Source organism: Talpa europaea (genome assembly GCF_964194135.1).
Source record: "Talpa europaea genome assembly, chromosome: 2".
NCBI lineage: Eukaryota > Metazoa > Chordata > Mammalia > Eulipotyphla > Talpidae > Talpa > Talpa europaea.
Window position 1 is genome coordinate 48,971,245 of NC_140068.1, and position 26,450 is coordinate 48,997,694.

A 26,450-nucleotide genomic window follows, 5' to 3' on the forward strand; every position below is an offset into this window, starting at 1 on the left:
ATTTTTATCTCAAGTGTTTACTTAATATTACATACTGTAGCATAATTTATATATTGTTAATAGCACTTATGCACACAGTTTACAGTTTGTTCCCAAACTCATATATTGCATTTGTAAATTTATGTATGGACAATTTTGGTTGTTCCTTTTGACTCATAAAAAATGAGACTTTAATCTCCTTGTGTAATTCATACTTTGAAAGTTAAAGAATTCTATTTGAATAGCAAGTCTCTGAATACTTGGATTTGAACAGTAAACATTTTGTGAAACACTCTATCTCTAGTATACTTTTTGATAAAGGGTTTGTTATAGCATCCAGTTAGTATTATGAAAACAATTATTAAAAGTTCAGAGTAAAAATTTTACTGATTTTCTTCCCTCTTCCTCCCATTCCCCTTCTACCCCCAGGAGAAATATATATCATTTAGAGAAAAAAATTAGTCATGAAACAATCATGGAAAAGTAAACATTGTAAATGTACTATATACAAATGTAAAGAAAGTTTTTCATAATGCTTAAGTGCTTAAGGGAATCTACAGGATAATACAAACAGTACTAAAATGGAAGTATATAGCAATACAGGCCCACATTGAGAAATAACAAAGAGCTCAAGTTTAACCTTACACCTCAGGAGCATCTAACAAAGGGCTAATGTCTAAGGTCTACAAAGAACTCATACAACACAACCACCACCAAAACAAACAAACAAAAAAAATCAAAAAATGAGCAGAATAGCTAAATAGAAACTTTACCAAAGAAGACATACAAATAATCAAGAAGCCCATGAAAAAATGCTCATCATTTCTTATCACACAATCCAGCAATTTTACTTCTTGGTATCTACATGAACAGTGAAAAACACCCATTTGAATGGAATACGTGTGTATTCTTGTATTCCTTGCAGCACTATTTACAATAACCATGTTATAGGAGCAGCCTAAGTGCCCGAGGACAGATGAGTAAATTAAGAGGCTATGGTTTACACACACAATGGAATGCAACTCAGCTGTATAAAGAAAAGATTCTCTTGCTATTTATGACAACTTGGATGGATCAGAAGGCGATTATGCTAAGTGAACTAAGTCAGAAGGAGAAAGACAAATACCTGATGGTTTCACACATGTGTAACATAGGGAAATAAAACAAAAGACCAACAAAACCAAAGCAAATCATACCCCAAATATCTGGTTGTAGAATTCAGGCTGGGATCAGGAGTGGGGAAGAGTCCCAATGAACTATGGTAGAACACTATGGTACCTTGGTGGTGGGTGTGATATGGTAACACACATCTGAAGAGGTGTAAATGTATACCTCTGGATCATACATAATGTTTTCAACTGGTGTTACTTCAGTAAAGATAATATTTAAAAATTTAGTATATTCTTGAAAGTTAAAAGAGAGTCGGCTTTAAATGTTATCACTTCCCTCCCTACCCCCCACATACACAGTAATTATGTGAGTGGATAGAGTTGTTAACCTTATTGTAATCATCATTTTGCAATATATACATACATCAGGTGATCATATTGTACACCTTCAATATTACGTATGTTTCATGTCTATAGTATCTCAGTAAAACTGGGGGAAAAGGCAGGAGAGAAAGTTTCTTCCCCTAGGTTGTAATATTTTAAAAGGCAAAAAAATAATATTAATCTTTCAGTGAACTACCAGATGAATTGATTCTGATAAGTCTTAGGTTCTTTTGTTTGTGTCTTTTAACCAAATACACAATACTTTTGGCACAGTGATGGTGTATAGCACCTCAGCTTTGCCATTTCCCCAGGGGACAGGCTGAAATTGGAACAGTTTCAAATAATGATTTTTATACTCCTAAGGAATAAGTACATTTATTGGAGAAATTTAAGTTGACAGGAAAAATACTGACAGTTAACCCATGCCCTAATTCAAGAGCAGATGGAAATGTCTTGCATGAATTGCAATTCATTAAGCAAATGTGACACTTTATTTTCTAGTCATTTTAGTTCAGGGGGCTGAAGTGATGAAATAGTAATGAATCCACTTCTCAGCAATGCTGAAAGTAAAGTATGGAAAACAAATGCTAGAAAGGATTTTTAGGATTTGTGTTACCATTTTCTGATATTTGTCAAATTTGGTTTTAAAACTTAATTGTTACCACATTATCTCAAACTATAAGAAAGTTCACAGTTTTCTGAGTTCATAATGAGGTGGGTAACCAAGCTCTGTAGTTATAACTTAATAGTGTACTTTGTAACTTTCCTAACATTTACTAATAATAAGCTGCTTATTTTTTCATATGAACTGAATTTACAATTAAGAAAATTACTGTTTTCTATAGAAAGGCATGTTTTTCAGGCTTGTAATGTGAAGGGTTGCTAGTGATCCCTGGGTATGTTTGTGATAATTTATCTTGGGTTATTTAAAATTTGTCATTTTTGAAGGTAAAAATTTTATTTCAATTTTGAAATATAAAGGAGATGTTAATTAATACGTGATGAATGTTTCAACCCATTTTAGACCTCAAAATTCATATTCATTTATATTTCATTCCAGTAGCATACCGTTTCTATAAAACTTATGTTCTCAACATTGCCATTTAGTTTTGGCAAATTAAGTAGCTTTGAATTTGTAGTATTTTACACCCTAGATACGGATTCCTTAATCTGTTTCATTACACAATACTTCAATAATTTTCTGTGAAAGGAAAGTGCCAAATTCTGTGGTTGATATATGTCGTTCACTTCAAAATAATAGCGATACCTCTAAAAAGGCAATATGTCATTGACAATTTTGTTTATTCGTTTAGAACTTATGTGTCATTTACAATCTTAAAAAAAGGCTATTATCACACACGGACATAGGTGACTTTAAAAACAACATGAAATAACATGACCAGGATGTTTAAAGAACAATCTGACCCCCATTTCAGTTAACCCCTTCAAAGCACAGTTCATTGTGATTATCATTACTTTGCATAATCTGATGTACTGCCTTTTAGAAGCTTTGATTTTGATTTTTTACGTGACATGTTATTTGAATTATCCATATAGCCATATACAACTTTATTCTGTAATGTAAAATTGTTATAATCTTTTTTCTCTGCCACAGTATGCTTTAAGAGAATACAAACCAGTATGTTAAAAGCAAAAACTTGATTAATAATGCCAAATTTATGTCAAATGGTCAACTTAAGTGAAGTTCACTAAATTTTGTAGGCCTACCTCCTAACTCAGTTTGGGTTGCTATTATGTACCAGTTATGCTTTATTGTATGTATTAGTTTTGAGTATAAAGTACTGCATTGGGCCTCCCCTGGTGGCTCAGGCAGTTGAGCGCCGCACTGTGAAGCTGTCCGCAGCCCCTGCAGCACCGGTTCGATCCCAGCCAGCCGGCGAGCATCCCACATGGCACAGCAGACCTCTCCTATCTCGCCCGCTACTCTTCTCAGCAGTGTATTTCATCAGTCTGCCTGTTCCCTGTTCTGTTCCCTGCTCTATCTCTGGTGAATCCTCTCACGCCCCCCCCCACCCCGCAACTCTGACCTGTACCCCAGCTCTTGTATGCATAAATAAATCTTTAAAAATAAATAAATAAAGTACTACATCTACTAAAATTAAATTAAATTTAAAGGGTAGTTTAAAAAAAATATGTATCGATTGTAAAGTCTCCTCCAAATGTAGATAGACATAACACAAATGGCTTGCTTTATTTTCATATCTTTTCAACACTTGTTTCACTTCTGTGTCCCTTGTCAAAAAAAGGGCTATTGTCAGTGTATGTAGTTTATAAGATGTCTTTTTTTTATATCATAAGATTTTTTTTATTTTTTTTTATTTTTGTGCACTTCACACAACTTACTGACAGATTACCTTCACTCATTTTTAAATAATTCCTTAATATCACAATTTTTAAAAAAAAGATCCTCTTCAAAAGACCATTATCTGTAGTCAATTAGATATAATTCTGGGAAATTTTTAACATCATTTATTTGAGCTATATTGAACTGTTCAGTTGTATTTCTTTTTTGAATGACATGGTTGAAATTTAATTTCTGTATGTGACTTTTTATATCCCTTTATGTCTTACAGATGCTTGTGACTACACCAGAAAAATGGGATGTAGTGACAAGAAAGAGTGTTGGGGATGTAGCTCTTTCTCAAATTGTCAAGCTCCTTATTCTTGATGAAGTTCATTTACTGCATGAAGATAGAGGACCAGTATTAGAAAGTATAGTGGCACGGACTCTGCGACAGGTAAGAGAAAGTTATTTATATGCTTATTTTGGAGGGATGAGTAAGTTTTTAAATTTGAGTGTAGCATTCAAAAAATATTAATACACATTGTTCATGGGGATAAAGATAATTTCAGTATGGAGAAATCCTTAGCTATTTTATTTACGTGTTTAAAGTGCCCTTTCTTCCTTCCAAGTCTTATTTTATCTCTTTAAATTAACCAAAATCAGTATGGGAAAACTTTTAAACCTGTGTTGCAAAGCTAAACCTCATACTGACTAGGCATTGTTAGAATATAGTACATAGGAGACTTCTAGTGACTTACTTTACTTCTCTCTAGATTCAATGTCGTCCTGTGAAAAAAGTTTGAAATTTTTAAATATTTTTCTAAGACTCTACATAAAATAGAATTTAATTGCCTGATATGCATAATCTTAATCATTATTTTAAAAATGAGTTATGTATGTGTTGTTTCTAGTTTTCAACACTTGCAGTTATTCATAAATAGCCCACACCAAAAATTTTAAACTCACCAATGTTTCATGATGTTCTCTCAGCCTCTGTTTTCATTAAGGGACAAAGTAAATATCTTTTAGTACATTTGCCAGGAGTCTCATCATTAAGATGTTTACAAGAGTTTTGACCAATTCCTTTTTCTTTATAGAACATGCCTAGTTGAGGGAAAAAATAGATTGCTAATATTTTCGGTATATATATCAGCATGTACACATACAACATTGTGTATCATTTATTTTGAAGCAATTATTATAAATTCATAAAGAATTTCTAAATTACATATACATTTATACAATTGTAATTTTTCATATACAATTCATAATTATTAAAAACTAGAAAAATCAATATATAAACTAAATGTATAGAAATTATGAGTTATAAGTTTGGTTAAGTATGTAATATTTGGGGTATATATGCTAAGACCTCAATGGATATCCAAAATAACTGAACCTTATATATTTATAATTTATTGTGTACATTAATAATGTTTCATTTATAAATAAATCACAATAAGTCACAACTAATTAAAAAACAGAATAATTGTAACTATTCTGTAATAGCAGTTAAGTGAATGTCATACATCCTCCTCTCCTTCCCTTAAAATATTCTACTATACTTAACATTTCAGGCTATGGTTGACCACAAGTAACTAAAATCATGGAAAACAAACTGCAGATAAGGATGCCTACTCTAATATATATCTTTCTTTTTTTAAATAATAAATTTTATTTTTATATTTCCCATACAATTGCAGCCCCCCCCATTCTGACCCCAATCCCTCCCCTCCCGCCCCCGCCCCCAAAAAGTGTCTCTGGTTCATAATTTTTTGTTGATTTTGATTTTCACTTTCTTATAGTTATTCATTTTCCTGGTCCCTTATTTAAGTTTTCTAGATTCCTGCTATGAGTGAGACCATCCGGTATTTTTCTTTTTCTTTCTGGCTTATTTCGCTGAGCATAATCCCTTCCAGCGCCATCCATGTTGGTGCAAATTGCATGTGTTTATCTTTTTTGAATGCTGAGTAATATTCCATGGTATATATGTACCACATCTTCTTGATCCAGTCATCTATTTTTGGGCATTTGGGTTGTTTCCAAAGCTTAGCTATTGTAAACAGTGCTGCTATAAACATAGGGGTGCAGGTGTTCTTTGGAATTGATGTTTCTGTGTCCTTTGGGTAAATACGTAGGAGTGGAATTGCTAGATCATATGGAAGCTCTATGTTTAGTAGGTCCAGAAATCTCCACACAGCTCTCCATAGTGGTTGGACCAGTTTGCACTCCCACCAACAGTGCAGAAGAGTTCCTTTTTCTCCACACCCTCGCCAACATTTGTTGTTGCTAGTTTTTTTAATATGTGCCATTCTCACTGGTGTAAGATGGTATCTCATGGTAGTTTTGATTTGCATTTCCCTGATGACAAGTGATGTTGAACATTTTTTCATATGTCTGTTGGCCATTTGCATTTCCTCTTCAGAGAAGTTTCTTTTTAGCTCTTCTGCCCATTTTTTGACTGGATTATTTTCTTTGTTGTTGTTGAGTCTCATCAGCTCTTTGCAGATTTTTGTGATCAGTCCTTTATCATTAGTGTTGGGTGCAAAAATGTTCTCCCAGTTGGTGGGGTTTCTCTTTGTTTTTGTTATTGTCTCTTTTGCTGTGCAGAAGCTCTTTAATTTGATGTAGTCCCAGCTGTTTATCTTTGCCTTCACTATCACTGCTTTGGGTGATGTGTCTGTAAATATGTCTTTGATGTGCAAATCACGTAGTGTTTCGCCTATATTTCCTTCTATATATTTTATGGTTTCAGGTCTTATGTCTAGTTCTTTAATCCATTTTGAGTTGATTTTTGTGTATGGTGTGAGGTAGTGGTCAAGCTTCATTCTTTTGCATGTAGCGACCCAGTTTTCCCAGCACCATTTATTGAACAAACTTTCTTTGCTCCAATGCATAGTCTTTGCTCCTTTGTCAAAGATTAGTTGACCATAAATCTGTGGGTTTATTTCTGGATTTTCTATTCTATTCCATTGGTCTGTATGTCTGTTCTTGTTCCAATACCATGCAGTTTTGATGATTATGGCTTTGTAGTATAGTTTGAAGTCTGGGAGTCTGATGCCTCCATTCCCTTTTTTTTTCAGGAGAGCTTTGGCTATTCGGGGTTTTTTGTGATTCCATATGAATTTCATCAATAATTGTTCTATTTCTTTGAAGAATGACATTGAAATTTTGATTGGAATAGCATTGAATCTGTATATTGCTTTTGGAAGGATGGCCATTTTAATAATGTTTATTCTTCCAATCCATGAGCAGGGGATGTCTCTCCATTTCTTTGTGTCTTCTTCTATTTCTTTTAACAGTGTTTTATAGTTTTCTTTATATAGGTCCTTTACCTCTTTTGTTAGATTTATTCCCAAATATTTGATTTTTTTTGTTTCGATAATAAAAGGGATGTTTGTTTTGATTTCTTCTTCTTCAGATTTATTGTTTGTGTATAGGAAGGCTCCTGACTTTTGCGTGTTGATTTTGTATCCTGCCACTTTACTGAATTGATTGATAAGTTGAGTTAGTTTTTCTGTGGAGTTTTTGGGGTTCTCTATGTATATTATCATATCATCTGCAAATAGTGATAGTTTGACTTCTTCTTTTCCTATTTGGATTCCTTGGATGTCTTTCTCATGTCTTATTGCTCTGGCTAGGACTTCCAGTATTATATTGAAAAGCAGTGGTGAGAGTGGACATCCTTGTCTTGTTCCAGATCTTAATGGAATTGCTTTCAGCTTTTCACCATTGAGAATGATACTGGCTGTTGGCTTGTCATAGATGGCCTTTATGATGTTGAGGTATGTTCCTTGTATCCCAAGAATTTCAAGGGCTTTTATCATGAATGGGTGTTGCACTTTGTCGAAAGCTTTCTCAGCATCTATTGATATTATCATATGGTTTTTATATATCTTTTTGTTGATGTGTTGGATAACGTTGATTGATTTTCGGATGTTAAACCATCCTTGTGTCCCTGGAATGAATCCTACTTGGTCGTGGTGAATTATCTTATGGATACATTGTTGGATTCTGATAGCTAAAATTTTATTGAGGATTTTTGCATCAGTGTTCATTAGGGAGATTGGCCTGTAGTTTTCCTTTTTTGTGTTGTCCTTGTTCGGATTTGGTATTAGTGTAATGTTGGCTTCATAGAACATGTTTGGTATTGTCCCTTCCTTCTCAATTTTTTGGAAGAGTTTGTGAAGGATTGGCACTAATTCCTCTCTGAATGTTTGGTAGAATTCATTTGTAAATCCATCAGGTCCTGGGCTTTTGTTTTTGGGGAGGTTTTTGATTACCATTTCAATTTCGCTGCTTGTAATTGGTCTGTTTAGGTGTTCTATTTCTTCTTTATCTAGCTTTGGGTGATTGTAGAGTTGTAGGAATTTGTTCATCTCCTCTAGATTGTTAAACTTGTTTCCATATAACTGTTCATAGTAGTTACTGATTATTCTTTTGATTTCTGCTGTGTCCATTGTGATTTCTCCTCTTTCATTGATGATCCTGTTTATTTGTGCTTTCTCCCTTTTTTCCTTTGTGAGCCTGGCTAGGGGTTTGTCTATTTTATTGATTTTTTTCAAAGAACCAGCTCTTGGTTTCATTGATCTTTTGGATTGTTTTTTTAGTTTCAATTTCATTTATTTCTGCTTTGGTTTTTATTATTTCTTTTCTTCTACTGGTTTTGGGGTTTTTTTGTTGTTCTTTTTCTAGATCTTTGAGCTTCGAGATTAGGTTGTTTCTTTGCGTTCTTTCTTGTTTCTTGATGTGAGCTTCTATTGCTATGTATTTTCCTCTTATTACTGCTTTTGCTGCATCCCATACATTTAGGATATTGGTGTCCTCCTTGTCGTTCAATTCAAAGAATTTTTTAATTTCTTCTTTGATCTCCTCATTAGTCCAGTGGTCTTCCAGTAGTGTGGTTTTTAATCTCCATGAGGTAGGAAGGTTCCTTGCCTTCTTTTTATGGTTTATATCTAGTTTGATGCCTTCATGGTCAGAAAAGATGGTTGATATGATTTCAATCTTGGTGTATCTGTTGATATTTGTCTTGTGCCCCAGTATGTGATCGATCCTGGAGAATGATCCGTGTGCGCTTGAGAAAAATGTGTACTCCGTTTTTTGGGGGGTTTAGTGTTCTATAGATGTCTGTTAAGCCCAATTGCTCTAGGTCCTTATTTAGAGCTTTGGTTTCTTTACTTATTTTTTGTCTTGTTGATCTATCCATTGTTGATAGTGGTGTGTTGAAGTCTCCCACTATGTATGTGTTTTCTCTGATGTCTGTTTTCAGAGAGGACAACAGTTGTCTGATATATTTTGGTGCTCCTTCGTTTGGTGAGTATATGTTAATGAGTGTTATTTCTTCTTGAAGTATTGTCCCCTTGATCATAATGTAGTGACCGTTAGGGTCTCTTTTTATCTCTTTGAGTTTGAAATCTGTTTTATCTGATATAAGTATAGCTTTTCCTGCTTTCTTATTTGGTCCATTTGCTTGTAGGATTGTTTTCCATCCTTTAACTTTGAGCCTATTTTTATCTTTTGTAGCTAAATGTGTTTCCTGGAGACAGCAAAAGGTTGGGTTTTGTTTCTTAATCCAGGCTGCAACTCTGTGTCTTTTTATTGAAGAGTTTAGTCCATTTACATTTAGAGTTAATATTGATATGTTAGCATCTGTATTTGCCATTGTGTTTGTCTTTCCTTTGATTTTATTTATTTATTCTTTTAATAACTTTTTTTTTTTTTTTGGCCTTCTTTCATTGTTATTCGTCGCTCTGAGGTTCTGGCTTTAGGACTCCTTGTAGTATTTTTTGGAGTGGGGGTTTAGTTGCAATGAAATTCCGGAGTTTCTGTTTGTCTGGGAAGGTCCATATTCTTTCTTCAAAGAGGAAGGAGAGCTTTGCGGGATAGAGTATTCTTGGTTGGCATCTGTTTTCTTGGAGTCTGTTTACTATGTCCCTCCACTCTGTCCTTGCCCGTAGTGTTTCTTCGGAGAAGTCTGATGTCAGCCTGATTGGTTTTCCTTTGAATGTTATCTGTTTCTTCCCTCTTGCCAGCTTCATTATTTTTTCCTTGTCCTGGATTCTTGGGAGCTTTACTATTATGTGTCTTGCTGTATTTTTCCTTTCGTCGTGGAAGTTTGGTGTTCTTCTTGCTTCTTGTATATCAATTTTCAGCTCCTTCACATTTGGGAAGTTCTTTTCAATTATCTCTTTGAATATTTTCTCTGTTCCTACATCTCTCTCCTCTCCTTATGGTATTCCTATAACTCTTATATTTCCTTTCGTCATGGAGTCAGATAGTTCCCGAAGTCTTTCTTCGTTCTTTTTCCTTCGTACTTCTCTTTCCTTTTCTGTTTTGGTTCTTTTTATTTCTGTGTCTTCAAGAGTACTTATTCGTTCTTCCATTTCATCTATTCTGCTTTCATTGCTTTTCCCAGAATTCTTTAGTTCTTCCATTAATTCTTTGATCTCCTGCATTTCTTTTACTTCCCTCTTTAGGGACTCAATTTCATTCTTCTGACCATTGTTTTCCCTCTCTAGGGACTCAATTGCATTCTTCTGATCGTTGATTATTTTTCCCTTATCGTTTTCCTTTATGACTTCTGTCAGTTTTTTAATCACGGCAATTTTAAATTCTCTTTCTGGAAGGCTCAGAAGTTCTTCCAAGTTACTGTCGTTGCAATCTGGGGGCTGGTTTTCTTCTTGTGGTGTGCTTTTTCCCTGGGGAGTTGCTAGGTTGAGTGTGGTTCTTCTACTCCCTATTGTCTGTTTTGTAATTTGCCGTATGCATTGGGACACTGTGTTGTTGGGACTGGCTGGCATCTTGGGTGAGCTTCTCTGCTCCCCTCTGGTTCCTCCAGGAGCCATATGTCAGTTTCAAGCAGTCTTTACTGGAGAAAGGTCCCTGTTCTAAAATGCCGATATGGGGACACACTCCCCTGTGCGCCTGGTCTGCCCCGGCGGTGGGTTCCTGCTCCCCCTCTGGGCTTGGACTGCAGGCCAGAGGGGGTCTGGCGTGGGCGAACTTCCCCCGCTCACCTCTGGCTCCTGAGGAAGCCTTCTTTACTGAAGAAATGTAGTCTTTACTGAAGAAATGTCCCTGTTCTAAAATGGTTTTTGGGACACACTGCCTGCGCGTCCGGTCTCAGGCACACTCTTCTGCGCGCCTGATCTGCCCCGGCTGTGGGTGCTCGCTCCCCCTGTGGGCTCAGACTACTGGTCGGAAGGGGCCCGGCGTGGGCTAACTCCCCAGCTGGCCACTGGCTCCTCCAGGAGCCTCTGCTGGCTTCAAGTCGCTATGTGGCGCCAGAGATCTCTCCTAGAGCCCTTGGGGAGCTGATTTTCCACCCCGTGGGACAGGGAACAGAGCGGGAATGGTAGGGTAAACCTCAACGGCTTTGGGGTGCTGTGTCTGCCTTGTGCCCCATTGTTGTGGGGAACCCACGCCCCTAATTTCGTGCCCCGGGTGTCAGTTCCAAAGCCCTCGGTTCCAGGACGCGGGCTGTAGCCCAGTTCAGTGGCGCGGGAATGGCGCCTTTTGAATCCCGCTCCCGTGCCTGGGCGCCCGTGCCTGGGCGCCTGCTCTCTCAGTGAGGGCCTCCGCGAGTCTCCCCGCAAGCCTAGGTCGCAGGCGCGGGGACCTGGGCAGCTGCGATCCAGGTCCACGTTTGCTTTTCAACCGCACTGCTTTTCTGTGCGATCCCGATTCAGGTCCGCGCCGCTTTTCCGTGCAATCCCCATCCGATCCTTTGCCGCTTTTCCGCGCAAGCTTACTGGGCAGCAGGGGGCTGTGTGCTGGTGCTGGTCTCCTCCTGGGGTGCAGGGTCTCTCTTTAATGGCGCCTGGAGCTCACCTCCTCGTTGGATCCTGCAGGATTCTCCATAGCCCCCGTTCACGGGGTGTGGTGGCTGCAATAGTTCCTTTCCACTCACAGTCCTGCTTGCTGCGTAGTTTGTTCTTGTTGGTCGTTTTCGTTTTTTTTTTTTTTTTTTTTCTTTTCCTCCCTCCTCTCTGCTGGTCGGAGAGTGCTGACTTTGTGGGCGGGGGAGGGGAGCAGGGTTCTGCGCTTTCCTCCCTTCTGGTCCTCTTTTTTGGCAACTTTCTTTTCGGGCAGTTTGCTGGCATCACCCGTTTATCTTCCGTGTCCCAGTTCTCACTGGGACCTGCCGCTTTTCCTCCCTATTAACTTTTTTTTTAATGGGAGATCTTACTCGCAGCGTCTCCTCGCCGCCATGTTGCTCCGCCCCCCCATGGCCTACCTCTAATATATATCTTAATGTATGATATAGAAATATATAATGTGAATATATAATGTGCAACATAGATATATAAGTGTATTATATGTTCTTCCTACACTTAGTACCTCCTTAATAGAATCAAATTCCCATTCTATTGTTTACCACTACTATGCTCATAACCTTTGATGACTTGCTATTTGTTATCTTAAGAAAAATGTTCAAATTCCTTAGATGGACAATAAAGACTATTAAAGCCCTGACATATCTAATTTTAATTTCTATATATTCCTTGACTCCACAAATTATTTGTTCTCTCCCTACCTCCTTTCTAATACAATTGAGTCTTTTTTAGAGATGAAACTAATCTCACTAAAGACAGAATGTATTGGTGATTATGAGATGAAAGGTTATACATGCAAGATTACATCTATCACTCCTCACACTCATCTGCTGAGAAGCTACTGTTCTTTTGAGTCTTTCAACTGTTACTTCTTCTGTGAAGTATTTCCTGGTTCACTACCCAGAATGAATTTCATCTTATTGTGTACAACCTTTTTGTTGTGCATTTTTAGTACTTACCATAGTTTTACTTATAATTGCAAAACATGCTATAAATAATATCTTAATTTTTATTCTTCACTATATTTCAGTCTGACAGAAGGAGTGAAATAAACATATACCCTGCAAACACCAGAGGTATTTTTCTGCTAAAAATCCATTTTTAACAAGAGTATATAATTCATGAATATATTTCATGAATATATTTATTCATGAAAAGAATCTGTGATTGTTTTCATGCTTCCAGAGGACTATCACAACTCTTCTCTTTTTATTTTATTCTTGTGATTACCAGCTGTTCCCAGAAGATGGCAATGTTTTACATAGCATGTCAACATTTGTAACTAACATAAAGCACCTTAGGAAGCTGTTCTAATCCAGTGTGTAGATTTTGTTTAGATTCAGAAATTGCATGGTGGCATTAGGGACTAAATTCACAACACACTAGGCATGGTTGAGAGAAATTTGGAAAAGAAATAGGCTAAATATGTTGCTAACAATATTAATAATGATGTTAATAATAATAATGATGATATTAGTTGTATTCTTAACTGATTTTGCTTTCAGTGAGTAGGAAGAAAGTATTCAAACCTAGATAATATGTGAGAGGAAATGTTATAAAAATCCACTGCCTAGTTTTTGGTCTAATGATAAAGAAGAAGCTGTCAAGTATTCAGTTTTATATGAATATGTATAGCGTATAGAGAGCTTTGAGATTTGGCTTCGGGTATAAAGTATCAAATTACCTCTATTTACAAGAAACTATTTCTCATATAGGCTTATCTATATTGAGAATGTTATGATTACATTTTTTAAAAAATATATACTCTTGTTAAAAATGGATTTTTAGCAGAAAAATACCTCTGATGTTTGCAGGGTGTCATGTTTTTAATATCAAAAGACCTTAAAAATTGATTGAGTGACTATCTTGTTGGAAATGATTTTAAAGTAAAAAAATCACTTTTATTCCATTTCAGGTCAGTACCATACAACATAGAATTTTCCTAACTATTCATAGAACTACAATTAAAATTATAGTAATCACTATAAATGAAGTTTCTTAAATATTGGTCATCATTTTCTCTTATTTAAAGTTCCCTTGTTTGGTCAGGTTTTGTTGGGATTTTGTTAACATCCCTAAGATTTTTTTAGTGAAAGCAAATTCATGGTTAAAATGCTGTATATGTATTTTATCCTCATTTATGTTTCTGTAGATAGGTTCAGTGTGTATGAATCTGTGTTTTATTCAATATGTTATCTCCATCGCCTAAAGGTTGGGTCCTAAGTTAGTGTTGATGGATGGGTGATTCTGGAAATATATTACTCACATTGGATTACTTTGTTTATAACTTGAGTCTTCTAGACTAAGCAAATTTTACTGAGCTGCTTCAGAAACCATATGAAGTTATTGATATAAGTATCAAGAGAACATTGTGGTATCTTTCGATTGTGAAGTGAATAGAAGACTTTGGTTTTTTTTTTTTTTAATTTTATTTACTTGTTTTTTTTATTTTTGCAGAGAATAACTGGGGTATAGGACAGAGGTGCAGAGAATGGGAGTGGGTTGAGAGGATTCACCAGAGACAGAGTGGGGAACAGAACAGGTAGACTGAACAAAATACACTACTGAGGGGAGCAGCGGGTGAAACAGGAGAGGTTGGCTGTGTCATATGTGGGTTAGCTCCCTGGCCAGGCCTTGAACTCAGGCTGTAGCAGTGCTAGCACTGAGACTTAATCCTGAGGCCACCAGAAAGGCCCAGGTTTTGGCCTTTCCTTGGTTTTATCTTACAGGTCTATTATAATTAGAGAACAACATAGTCCATGTTATTTTTACTTTTTGGAATTTATTTAGGTTTTTGTGACCTAATAATACATTTACTTGTTACAAAGTTCTTTTAGCCAGTTAATATTAATTCCTATGTGTATTTTCAAACTTATAGGTAAAATTTCTGTTACCCATCTAGTATATCAAGCCTGTGAGTTGTAACTTACAAGGTCTTACCTGATAGAACTCTGAATTGACCTCTAAACTTCTCTGTCCTCTTCCCTCTATTCATCTTTTTTGCCCAGGTTATTGCAATTTCATATCCTTTGTGCCTTTTTTTCTCTTTGAAGGTTTTTATCCTTTACTCATCTTTTAAATGTTCTTTCTTTAGACAGACTGCAATCACTATATTATCTAAAGTGGGGCCCCTCTTTAAATTACCCTTTATGTTATTACCCTATTTACTTGACTGGTGGCACTTATTGGTATTGACTACTGAAATTACCTGATTTATTCATTTTTGAATTTTTAGTTGTCTCTTTCTCCACTAAAATGTCAACTCCACTAAAATGTTAATATCGTTAAGATAATTTAGTAGTCTGGAAAACTTTCCCTTTGTGATGATGGAATATTTGTGTTTTGGTACTCAAGAATTCATCTATAAAGGAATATACTCAGCTATGTTATTGTACGGTAAACGTAATACTGCGCCATAGGTAGAGGAAGCATTCTATAGTAATGGAAGCAAAATGCTGATTTTATTAATGGGTCCTCAACATTAACAAAAAATTTTAAAACATGGAAATAATTTTTCATTATACGTACATATATATATATAGTTTAAAATATTTAAGTATCATGCAGCCCTATCATTTTAAAATTTAAACTTGTAGAACACTAAAGGCATCCACCTCAATTATTTTAGACTTTTGTGTTTTTGTATTTGAAATTATTGAATTTAAAAATAAACATTTTTAATTATTAAAATTACAAACTGGTAAAACAAACTAAAACTTAATTCATGTTACCTTGTTAAATTTTTAGGAGAAAAAAACATTTAATATGATTTTCTAGTTCATGATATCTACTAAATTATATTTCAAAATATATTATCCAGATTCCAGGTTTATACCAGTTTTCTCCCCAAGTTATCTGCCTTTTAGACTTATATTACTGTTCTGTATTTCCTGGTAGGGGGGTCTTTTCTTGCTTACTTACAATTCACTGTGGTTGAATCTATTTTAATAAAAATAATCCATATCATGTAGGTTGAATCCACTCAGAGTATGATAAGGATTCTTGGACTCTCTGCCACCTTACCCAATTATCTGGACGTTGCTACATTTCTACATGTTAATCCCTATATTGGACTTTTCTTCTTTGATGGCCGCTTTCGACCAGTTCCCCTTGGACAGACATTTTTGGGAGTTAAAAGTGCAAATAAGGTAAATATTTGTTTTAATAATTATACCTTTCTAAAAATGTGTTTATTGAAGTATTGTTGAATAGTTTGGGATTAAAAACTCCAAAAGACCATATCAATAGTACTTCAAATATAAACATCTAAAACATCTAGACAAAATCAGACAAACTCCCTTAACTCTGTGTGGGAGAGTGACTCCTTCCAAAAAGTTAGGTGTCTTGATTTGCTATTCTTAACATGTATTTTATATTCTCGGCTCTTAAAAGTTTCAAAAGGTATTTTCATGTGATTAAAGGTATGTATGAAATAATAAAAGATCTCTTTAACCTAGTAATAGATATTTTCATATAATATTATTTAAAATTAGTATTATCTTATATGCAGTTATACCTTAGCAATAATATGGTAATAAACATGTGCAGTGTTGTAAACCAATGTTATCTCAATAAAAATAACTAAATTAATGAGTATTTTAATAAAAAATGATTTTATAGTAGCAATCATTAAGAGATATGCTCTATTAACTTATAACCTTTCATAATTACCATATTAATATATATATATATATATATATATATATATATATAGCATCTCTAAGATTCTTTATAGTGCCATAAAATGTTTGTCCAGTTTCTTAAATAATATTACCATGGGCCATTTCACTATTAGTATGCTTATTTTAAACATTTATTTCATTTTATGAAGGAATACTTCCTTAAAATGTATACATTTATGGTGCGGCAGACCTCTCCTATCTCGTCCACTGCCCCCCTTCAGGAGTGTATTTTGTCAGTCTGCCTGTTCTGCTCCCCACTCTGTCTCTGGTAAAAAGGCTCACCCTCCCGCACATCTGGCCTATACCCTGGTTCTGTATAAATAAAATAAAATCTTAAAAAAAAAAGCATACATTTATTATTCTGTTTAATGATACATTGTTCTGTGTAAGAAATGGTTTTAGGAAAAGATTCACAGTCCATTTTATTTCTTTGCTAAAACAAGATAGAAATCATTTGTTAATATGTAAAATGATTTCGTTACTTCTTGTCTAGAAACAAGAAGTAAAATTGTACTTAATAGTAAAAATAGTACTTAATAGTACTTTAATAGTAAAATAAGGACATTTTTACCTGATATTGCTGTAAATAAAATATATCAGAAGTGACTGTCACTGTGACAGTTGCCATGCTCCATCTGCAATTAGATAAAGGAGAATTTTCAGATTTATGCACAAAAGTATAGTTCATGAAATGGTAATAGTTAAAATATGCATATTTTAACCTTCATTAGTTATTTCAAGCTTTTCATTATTGATGCTTATTTTTTCAGCCATATTTATATAATTTGGTTATTGAGTTTATCTTAATGTATCATTAGGACAGATGTACAGCTATTTATTTATAGCTTCAGATTTGTTCTTTTAATCTTTTAAACAATGTTTCAGATTGTTTCAATTTTAACAGATGGTTGTCACCAAAAGATATAAAGAGAAGAAAATTTTCATATTCTTGTCAGCCATCTTAAACATGTTTTTCTTTTAATATCATCATACAAATGAATAAATCATATAAAGCTAATGAAATTCAAAATACTTTTTCACTGACTAAGTCAACATTACAATGATAAAACAAATGGTGTTAGATAAACTGTCATTTTGAAGGTTTAGAAATTTGGCAAAATTTTAAAAGTTTTCAAATTTTAAAAGTTTCATATTTTTATCTTATTAAAAATGCATTATTTTTACACTCAGCTCATATGTACAGTTGGTAACTATAAAGTATTTCCCCAGAGTGTCATTTCATATATTTTCTAACCACTTTTTAATTTGTCATTTCGTATAAATAGAAATCCTTCTAAGTTTCTCATTTTCATTCAGAAACTCATGTGTTCAACTGTCATGGAAGAACATGGGTGCATGACTCATCTTCTTTAAAATAATGACTGTGGTCACAATCCAAAATGTACTGAAAAAGTTATTTGGAATTTTGGGGAGGAAGTTGTTTTTTGAATCATTAATCAGGAGTAATGTGATTTTCTTATCTTAGTTACTATAAGTATCATGTATCTGATATCTTAGATATCACACTATAAATACCATATATCTGAAGAGGTGTATGATCTAGTACCCCTAAATCATACCCAGTTTTGTAAATCTGTGTTATCTTACAAATTTTATCTGTACAAATTTTTTAAAAGTTACATATTTTTAAAGTATTTACCTTATTAGAGCAAAAAATCATACTAACTAATTATAACTCAGTGTTAAAGCACAGTAATTTTAGAGGTACATAAAAGTTTTCATCCCCTCCAAGTTCCTAATAAAGCTAAAGAAACAGACTGGGTCATTTGCCTACTCCTTTGGGTTAACCTAAATCTTCCCTTTTTTGGTTTGAAGCTTTCTCATCATTAGCAGGGGGAAATGAGACTGTTAATTAAATAAATTTTGGTTAATTTGAAGAATATTTCTGTATAAGAATGCTACATTCTATATAGACATGATAGAAATAGTATGTTTTCTTTGATTTCAACTTTATTTGCCATTACATTTTACAAATAGCATTTTGTTGACTTTGAGAATTACATGGGAAGACTTGATTGATAACTTATAGAATGGAAATAGAAAACCAAAGTCTGAAAAGTGGCCTTCTTTGGGGGAAAACAGATATTATATAATAACTTAAAAACTTAAAAACTATTCTAGAATATCTATAACTATTATAGCATATTGTCTTTAAAGTTACTGTCTTTTATTATTTTTTTTAAGATTTATTTTCTTTATATAAGAGCTGGGGTACAGGCCAGAGGTGTGGGAGTGTGAGAGAATTCACCAGAGACAGAGTGGGGAGCAGAACAGGCAGAGAGACCAAAAGCATTGCTTGAGGGGAGCAGTGGGCGAGGCAGGAAAGGTCTGCCCTGCCATGTGGGTATCTCCCCTGCCGGCCAGGAATCAAACCCATGCTGCGGACAGCTTCAGCGCTGTGCTCAACCTGCTGTGCCACCAGGGAGGCCCTGTTTTTAGTTACTGTCTTTTAAAAAACACTTGGCACACTAAGGAAGTAATCTGAAAGTACCGTATGAGGCACTTCATTTTTATTTTTCCATTACATTGTATTTCTTACTGGGCTGGTATATGTTAGATATTTATGTTTCTTTTTCCCCCTGCATTCCAGCTAGTCTGGACGTTTAAAAAAGATGCATTGTAATTGGCACAGCTTTATTTGAAGTTAGAAAAATGTATATTGCTTCATTTCATATTTTTCACTTTCTAAAACTTTTAAGGTGCAACAATTAAATAACATGGATGAAGTATGCTATGAAAGTGTTTTGAAGCAAGTAAAGGCTGGACACCAGGTATACTTTATTGTTTTATCCTATTTTTAGTGACTGGTTAATGAGTACAATCATTAATATTAAGAAAATTTTTTCTCAGTAAAACTCTGAGACAATGACTTGGGTTTTATTAAATTTAGTTAGCACAATGAATCACTATTAAATTTAGTTAGCACAAATGAATAACAATGAATATTCAGATAATTTTATCATTCTGATATTGATAGGTCATTCTATTTTGATCATGTCAGTTTTATGGGTAAGAGAATGATTTCATGTTACATGTTTGTTTCTATTAACCTTTTTTAAAAGCACCAATCTTCTGTCATACCCCAAAGATTTCACTTTGTATTTTTCTTACATGGTGTAAAATTATAAATGTTATAATGTTCTTCCTATTTTCATGAAGTGATATCAATTGAAATATGAATAGTAAAAATTTCTATTGTTTTATGGTGTTTGGAAATTAAGTAGTTTTACTTGTAAACACCATTGTTCACCATGCTCCAACCAAGATTGTTAAAGTGGAATAATAATTGACTATATAGAACTTAACCATTGGCCAATTGTATATGATTCTTTGGATCACTTTACTCTGAGATTTTTTTCTACTTTGTTAGCCTTTTCTGACATGTAAAATTAAATATTTTCTGCCCCTTTGGTTTTTAAATTTCTTTTAAGAGCAATGGAATATTTTTTTTCAGACCAAATCTTGTTTGGAGTCAGTAAATAAAGCAAATCAAAGATGAATTGAATATCAATGTGGAACATTGAGCATCCTTGAAACAATTTGCTCCTTTTTTAAGAAACAGTTTCTGCTCTCTGAAGTGAATGTACAGAGTTTTAAGATTTACATTTCAAAAAGCAAATCATTATTTTAAGTTATATGGTAACAGTGGTTTCTTTGCTAGTGATTAGTGAATGCTTGAACTAGCTAAAATTATATTATTTTCTCACTTTATTGTGAGGCAAGTAGTGTTATCTTCATTTGACAGATGAAGAAAATAAGGTTCTGTGCAAAATCAAGTAACATGTTCTGGTCAGTTTATTTAAAAAAAAAAATCCAGGTCATGTGAGTGTAGAATCTCCTCTAACCATAGTGTTCTAGCATTTTATTTGCATTTATTTTACATTAAGTGTTCTCCTTTTATCCTCATTAGAAAACTGTTTTGTGAGTGGCATTATTTATCATGTTCCAATAAAGAAATGTAAAAGACCAATATTTTTCTTACATCAAAAATATTGCTAGGTACCAACTACAGTAAGTCCTTATTAATATTCAGTAGGTTCTTGGAAACTGCAACTTTAAACAAAGCAATATGCAATGAAACTAGGTTCTCAAGTAATTTCTTTTTTTTAATGGCAGCTGGGATTTCTTTTTTCTTGTCAACTTTTTAATGAAATGACTTAAAAGACTTTGAATGAGATGATGTTATTCAAGGATCTACTATAATTTTTCTTGGTCAGGAGCTGGGACCCTTTTTCTGTAAAGATCCAACTAGTAAATATTTTAGGCTTTAAGTTGTCTTTTCAGCATAACAATTAGGTATCCATTTGTTCATATGGGCATGTCTACATGGAATAAATAAAATGTTACAAAAACAGGCCAAAGCTACATTTGGCTTTCAGGCAATTGTTTGCCAATCTATGTTCTACATTGCTTCCTGAGATTTATTTACAATTAATGTCTGTTGATCCTAAAATACTAACTAGAGAGGCCTTCTAAAGCATTTCAGAGAAAATCCTAAAAGAAATGTTAATGTTCTGGTTAGCCACAAGTGTTTGTACACTAGATCTTCAAATGATATCATTTTGTTCTATGTCATTTCAAAAAACACTGATGAGAAAAACAAAACCATTTCCTACCTAATTCACTGTGTGGAGTTGCATATTCTCCCCATGTCTCTGAGGGTTTTCTGCAGGTAGTCTGGTTTTTTCCAAAGATGTGAACATTAGGTTCATTGGCATGTCTGCATCATCCCAATCTGAGTGAGTGTGGGTGTGTGTAAGTGCTCCCTGGAAGGGCATCCTGTGCAGTGTTGGTTCCTTCCTCTACCCTGCCCTGTCCTGATGGGCTCTGATCACTTGAGGCTTTGAACTGGAATAACAAAGTGGGAATGAGTGAATTCAAATTATTGTTTAATATTAGAAGTGTTTTGTGTATTGATTTACAAGTTTGGTGATTTTTTTATGTGAAATAGTGCATAGGAATTTAATCCTGTTTATTCATTTAACATATGGTTATTCTAATAAGTGTGTGATGGTATCTCAAACTTCAAACATACAATATAGTATTACTAATATAGTCACTATGGTTTCCATTACATTCCCAGGATATGATCATTTTGTAACTGGAAATTTGTCCTCTTGACCACCTTTACCCATTTCACCAACCTCTATACCAACCTCTTGCCACCAGCAACCACTTATCTTTTTATTATCCTTCTGGTTTGGGGTTTGTTCTTGTTTGTTTGTTTTTTAAGATTTCACATACAAGTAAAGTATATGATATTTATCTTTCTCTGATTTACTTCACTCAATGCTGTCAAGGTTCATCCATTTTGTAACAAGTAACAAGATTTCCCTTTTTATGGCTGGCTAATATTCCATTGTATATTGAAATGTAGAATCCATACACTACATTCTTTATCTGTTGTTTTTTTTTTTTTTTCAGTTTTTAAATGATGGAATTTAAGTTGTAAATACTATACTGTGGAACATATAAAAAGATGTTTTATACTTTCGCTGTAATCAGGAAAGTAATTATCACTCCTTTTGTAACTGAACAACTTTAAAGTGTTATGAAAAATCTTTAAGCCTCTGGTAGGAATGCTTTTGTTGCTCCTAGAATTAAAGAAATTAATCTTTATTCTTCCATCACCGTTTGCATTTAATGACCAGATAAGTAGGTACTTTGCTACTTTACTGTGGATATAGGATTGTTTTTCAACAGACTAAATCACCTTTTTACATTAAAAAACAATTTTTTGTGAAGTCTTAGTGAAACTGAAAATTTTCATATATCCATGTATAAATATACACATGATCAGTGTTTGCAATTTTCTTTTATTAAAGATCATGCTGTTCTAGTGATCATCTTCCTGCAATTATTTTTTTCTGTTGAAACATTTACTTAGGATAAATTCTGTAAAATAGTTAGGACACTAAAGACCACATTGTCTTATGATACATTCTGAATGGCTTATAACATTTCAGTGTCATAACAGACTTAACATGGGATTTATAAACATATGCAATGTTCTTCTGAGTAGTTTTAACAATGTAGTGTGATATAAAGTTATAATTTGATGTATTTGCCATTTTGTTTTATAATCTTGTGGCATATAAGACAGAGTGGTGACATATGCATGAAAACATGTTTTTGGTACCATATTGTTTATGCTTTGCTTTCGATATGTATTTACTTTATTTTTTTTTTATTTTTTTTTATTTTTTATTTATTTTTTTTTTTTTATAAATTTTATTGTTATATTCCCCATACAATTGCAGCCCCCCATTCTGACCCCAATCCCTCCCCTCCCGCCCCCGCCCCCCTAAAAGTGTCTCTGGTTCATAGTTTTTTGTTGATTTTGATTTTCACTTTCTTATAGTTATTCATTTTCCTGGTCCCTTATTTAAGTTTTCTAGATTCCTGCTATGAGTGAGACCATCCGGTATTTTTCTTTTTCTTTTTGGCTTATTTCGCTGAGCATGATCCCTTCCAGCGCCATCCATGTTGCAGCAAATTGCATGTGTTTATCTTTTTTGAATGCTGAGTAATATTCCATGGTATATATGTACCACATCTTCTTGATCCAGTCATCTATTTTTGGGCATTTGGGTTGTTTCCAAAGCTTAGCTATTGTAAACAGTGCTGCTATAAACATAGGGGTGCAGGTGTTCTTTGGAATTGATGTTTCTGTGTCCTTTGGGTAAATACCTAGGAGTGGAATTGCTGGGTCATATGGAAGCTCTATGTTTAGTAGGTCAAGAAATCTCCACACAGCTTTCCACAGTGGTTGGACCAGTTTGCACTCCCACCAACAGTACAGAAGAGTTCCTTTTTCTCCACACCCTCGCCAACATTTGTTGTTGCTAGTTTTTTTAATATGTGCCATTCTCACTGGTGTAAGATGGTATCTCATGGTAGTTTTGATTTGCATTTCCCTGATGACAAGTGATGTTGAACATTTTTTCATATGCCTGTTGGCCATTTGCATTTCCTCTTCAGAGAAGTTTCTTTTAAGCTCTTCTGCCCATTTATTGACTGGATTATTTTCTTTGTTGTTGTTGAGTCTCATCAGCTCTTTGCAGATTTTTGTGATCAGTCCTTTATCATTAGTGTTGGGTGCAAAAATGTTCTCCCAGTTGGTGGGGTTTCTCTTTGTTTTTGTTATTGTCTCTTTTGCTGTGCAGAAGCTCTTTAATTTGATATAGTCCCAGCTGTTTATCTTTGCCTTCACTATCACTGCTTTGGGTGATGTGTCTGTAAAGATGTCTTTGATGTGCAAATCACGTAGTGTTTCGCCTATATTTCCTTCTATATATTTTATGGTTTCAGGTCTTATGTCTAGTTCTTTAATCCATTTTGAGTTGATTTTTGTGTATGGTGTGAGGTGGTGGTCAAGCTTCATTCTTTTGCATGTAGCAACCCAGTTTTCCCAGCACCATTTATTGAACAAACTTTCTTTGCTCCAATGCATAGTCTTTGCTCCTTTGTCAAAGATTAGTTGACCATAAATCTGTGGGTTTATTTCTGGATTTTCTATTCGATTCCATTGGTCTGTATGTCTGTTCTTGTTCCAATACCATGCAGTTTTGATGATTATGGCTTTGTAGTATAGTTTGAAGTCTGGGAGTATGATGCCTCCATTCCCTTCTTTTTTTTTCAGGAGAGCTTTGGCTATTCGGGGTTTTTTGTGATTCCATATGAATTTCATCAATAATTGTTCTATTTCTTTGAAGAATGACATTGAAATTTTGATTGGAATAGCATTGAATCTGTATATTGCTTTTGGAAGGATGGCCATTTTAATAATGTTTATTCTTCCAATCCATGAGCAGGGGATGTCTCTCCATTTCTTTGTGTCTTCTTCTATTTCTTTTAACAGTGTTTTATAGTTTTCTTTGTATAGGTCCTTTACCTCTTTTGTTAGATTTATTCCCAAATATTTGATTTTTTTTGTTTCAATAACAAAAGGGATGGTCTTTTTGATTTCTTCTTCTTCAGATTTATTGTTTGTGTATAGGAAGGCTACTGACTTTTGCGTGTTGATTTTGTATCCTGCCACTTTACTGAACTGATTGATGAGTTGAATTAGCTTTTCTGTGGAGTTTTTGGGGTTCTCTATGTATAATATCACGATATGTATTTACTTTAAATTAGAAAACCATGTCCTTTCCTTTGCTTTTGCTTCATGCTATGACCTTATGGTTTTTGGCCTCTGTAGCTGTATTTTTAAAATGTAGTTTAAATATGATTACTATAAAAGAAAAAGTAGGGAAAAGCTCAAACAAATTTAACTCTTGGGCATACCAAAAAGCAAAAATGAGAGGGAAGAAAACACTGCTAATTTCACCACCCAGACGTAATTTCTATTGATAAATATCCTTTCATTTTTAAGTGAATTTTATTCACTTAATTTCCTATCTTTTTTCTCACTTATTCCTATAGTTTTGTAATATATTTTCTCTATCCATAAATATGACAGAAACATAAATAGAAACAGTAATATTAAAATGTAAAGAAACATTTAGATTAAAGATGTCATTTTAAAGCTAGTCAGTGTATTCTTAGCATTGCTGTGCTTTTTTGTGTGTTCCATTAGAATAGGGCATACTATATAATGTTGGATTATAAGGAAATGCTGTTGGTTAAGTTTCTGTATAGTGTCATGCACATGGGGACTCTGTGGTAAATATAATTTGATTGTGATGAATCACCTTTTCTTCAAAGATTTAGCATCCTAAGTGAGATGGGGATAAAGGGAGAAATTAAATGCATCAGGACTTTGGTCCCATAGTTGATATTTGCCTCTAGTGTTGCTGGTCTCACAAATGTATTTGCCAGCACCTGCAGATGAGGAATACTGAGTCGTCAAGCCAATGCCTTAATTTTTCACATTAATATAATCACAAGTTAAGAGGTTTTGGTAACATAATTTGAGAGCAAATTTCTTTTTTTTTTTTTCCTTCATTTCTTTAAGTTACCTCTGTTATGTGTGTAACTTAGGCAAAAGCTGACTCTAACTAAAATCTTTTTCCATTTCACTCATTTCAAAGAGATCATTTTGTCTATAAATCTTCTATTTGCAAGTTGCTCTGCCAAGTACTATTTGGCCTGTAAGTTCATTTAGCTTGATAAGTGGCAGCTTCTGCTGATTACCTTTGTAATATGTCCAGAACTGAAACTGGATTGCAGATACTAGGAAAAGAGGACTATTACACATTTTAATTTTGGGAGCTAACATAGGCACCCATTTCCCAAAACCAGCAATCCTTGATTTAATTAATTACCCAACAATTGCACTACACAATGGTCTCTGATTACTAGGCTAATGTGGAAGTTCATTTAGAAACCCTCCCTAGATTATTTTTCCTTTTTTTGTCTCCTTGAAGGAATACATTTACTAAGCTGTGGTGTCAGGTCTTCTGCTTTTATTAGAAGGTTAACAGAGAACTTTTCAGTAGAATAGTCACTGAGTTGTGTTTTTTTCCCCTGTAATTGAGGTGGTATAGAATGTTGTCTCAGTCACTGCCTGAAATGTTCCAAGTGATACATTTTAGCAACTGAATTTATAAATATCCACCTATCAAAAAATTAAAAAATAATTCAACAGTCTTTTCATCTTGTCTAAAAACCTGACAGCCAAGTTAATTCTTCAGCTGTATTATTCAGCCCAGTTCTGATGACTGAAAGACTTAACTGTGTGCTTTATTGTAAGAAACTCTGTTTAAATGTTTTGTAAATATAAGTAAGGTTTGTGTGTGTGTGTGTGTATGTGCATGCACACACACTTGCACATGCATGTGTGAGATACAGACTGACAGAAAAAGACAGACTGACAGAAAGAGACAGAATCTTGCTTCTGGAATTCAGTTATAGTTATAACTAATTGCACATTAATGCATAGCTATTAAGCAGTCAAGTACCCATTCAATAAATGTGCTTTTTCTTGTTTTTAAAAACATAAGTTATTTCTTATGGAGCTGTTGACTTCACAAACTTTAACTTTATTTGTTGCTTTTTAAATATATATTTTAGCAATTACTGCACAGTAGTAAGAAATTATAAATTAGTCTATTCTAGTCCAAGTTGACTAATTTGGTTTTCCCTGCTATCATCCCGTGCCCCTTCTCCCTGCCAACCAGTTAAAATATAC

The 26,450-nt window shown here is 34.2% G+C and overlaps 1 protein-coding gene across 1 annotated transcript in view; it reads left to right on the forward strand.

Annotated features, from left to right (window-relative positions):
- The window catches only part of ASCC3 (activating signal cointegrator 1 complex subunit 3), a gene marked incomplete at its 5' end in the record, with an annotated part of 257,934 nt that overhangs the window by 63,728 nt on the left and 167,756 nt on the right, over positions 1-26,450 (forward strand). The window contains 3 exons of the mRNA XM_084227788.1: positions 4,067-4,231; positions 15,587-15,763; positions 19,018-19,089. Of these exons, the coding sequence (XP_084083914.1) occupies positions 4,067-4,231; positions 15,587-15,763; positions 19,018-19,089 (414 nt within the window). The remainder of the gene's footprint in view (positions 1-4,066; positions 4,232-15,586; positions 15,764-19,017; positions 19,090-26,450) is intronic.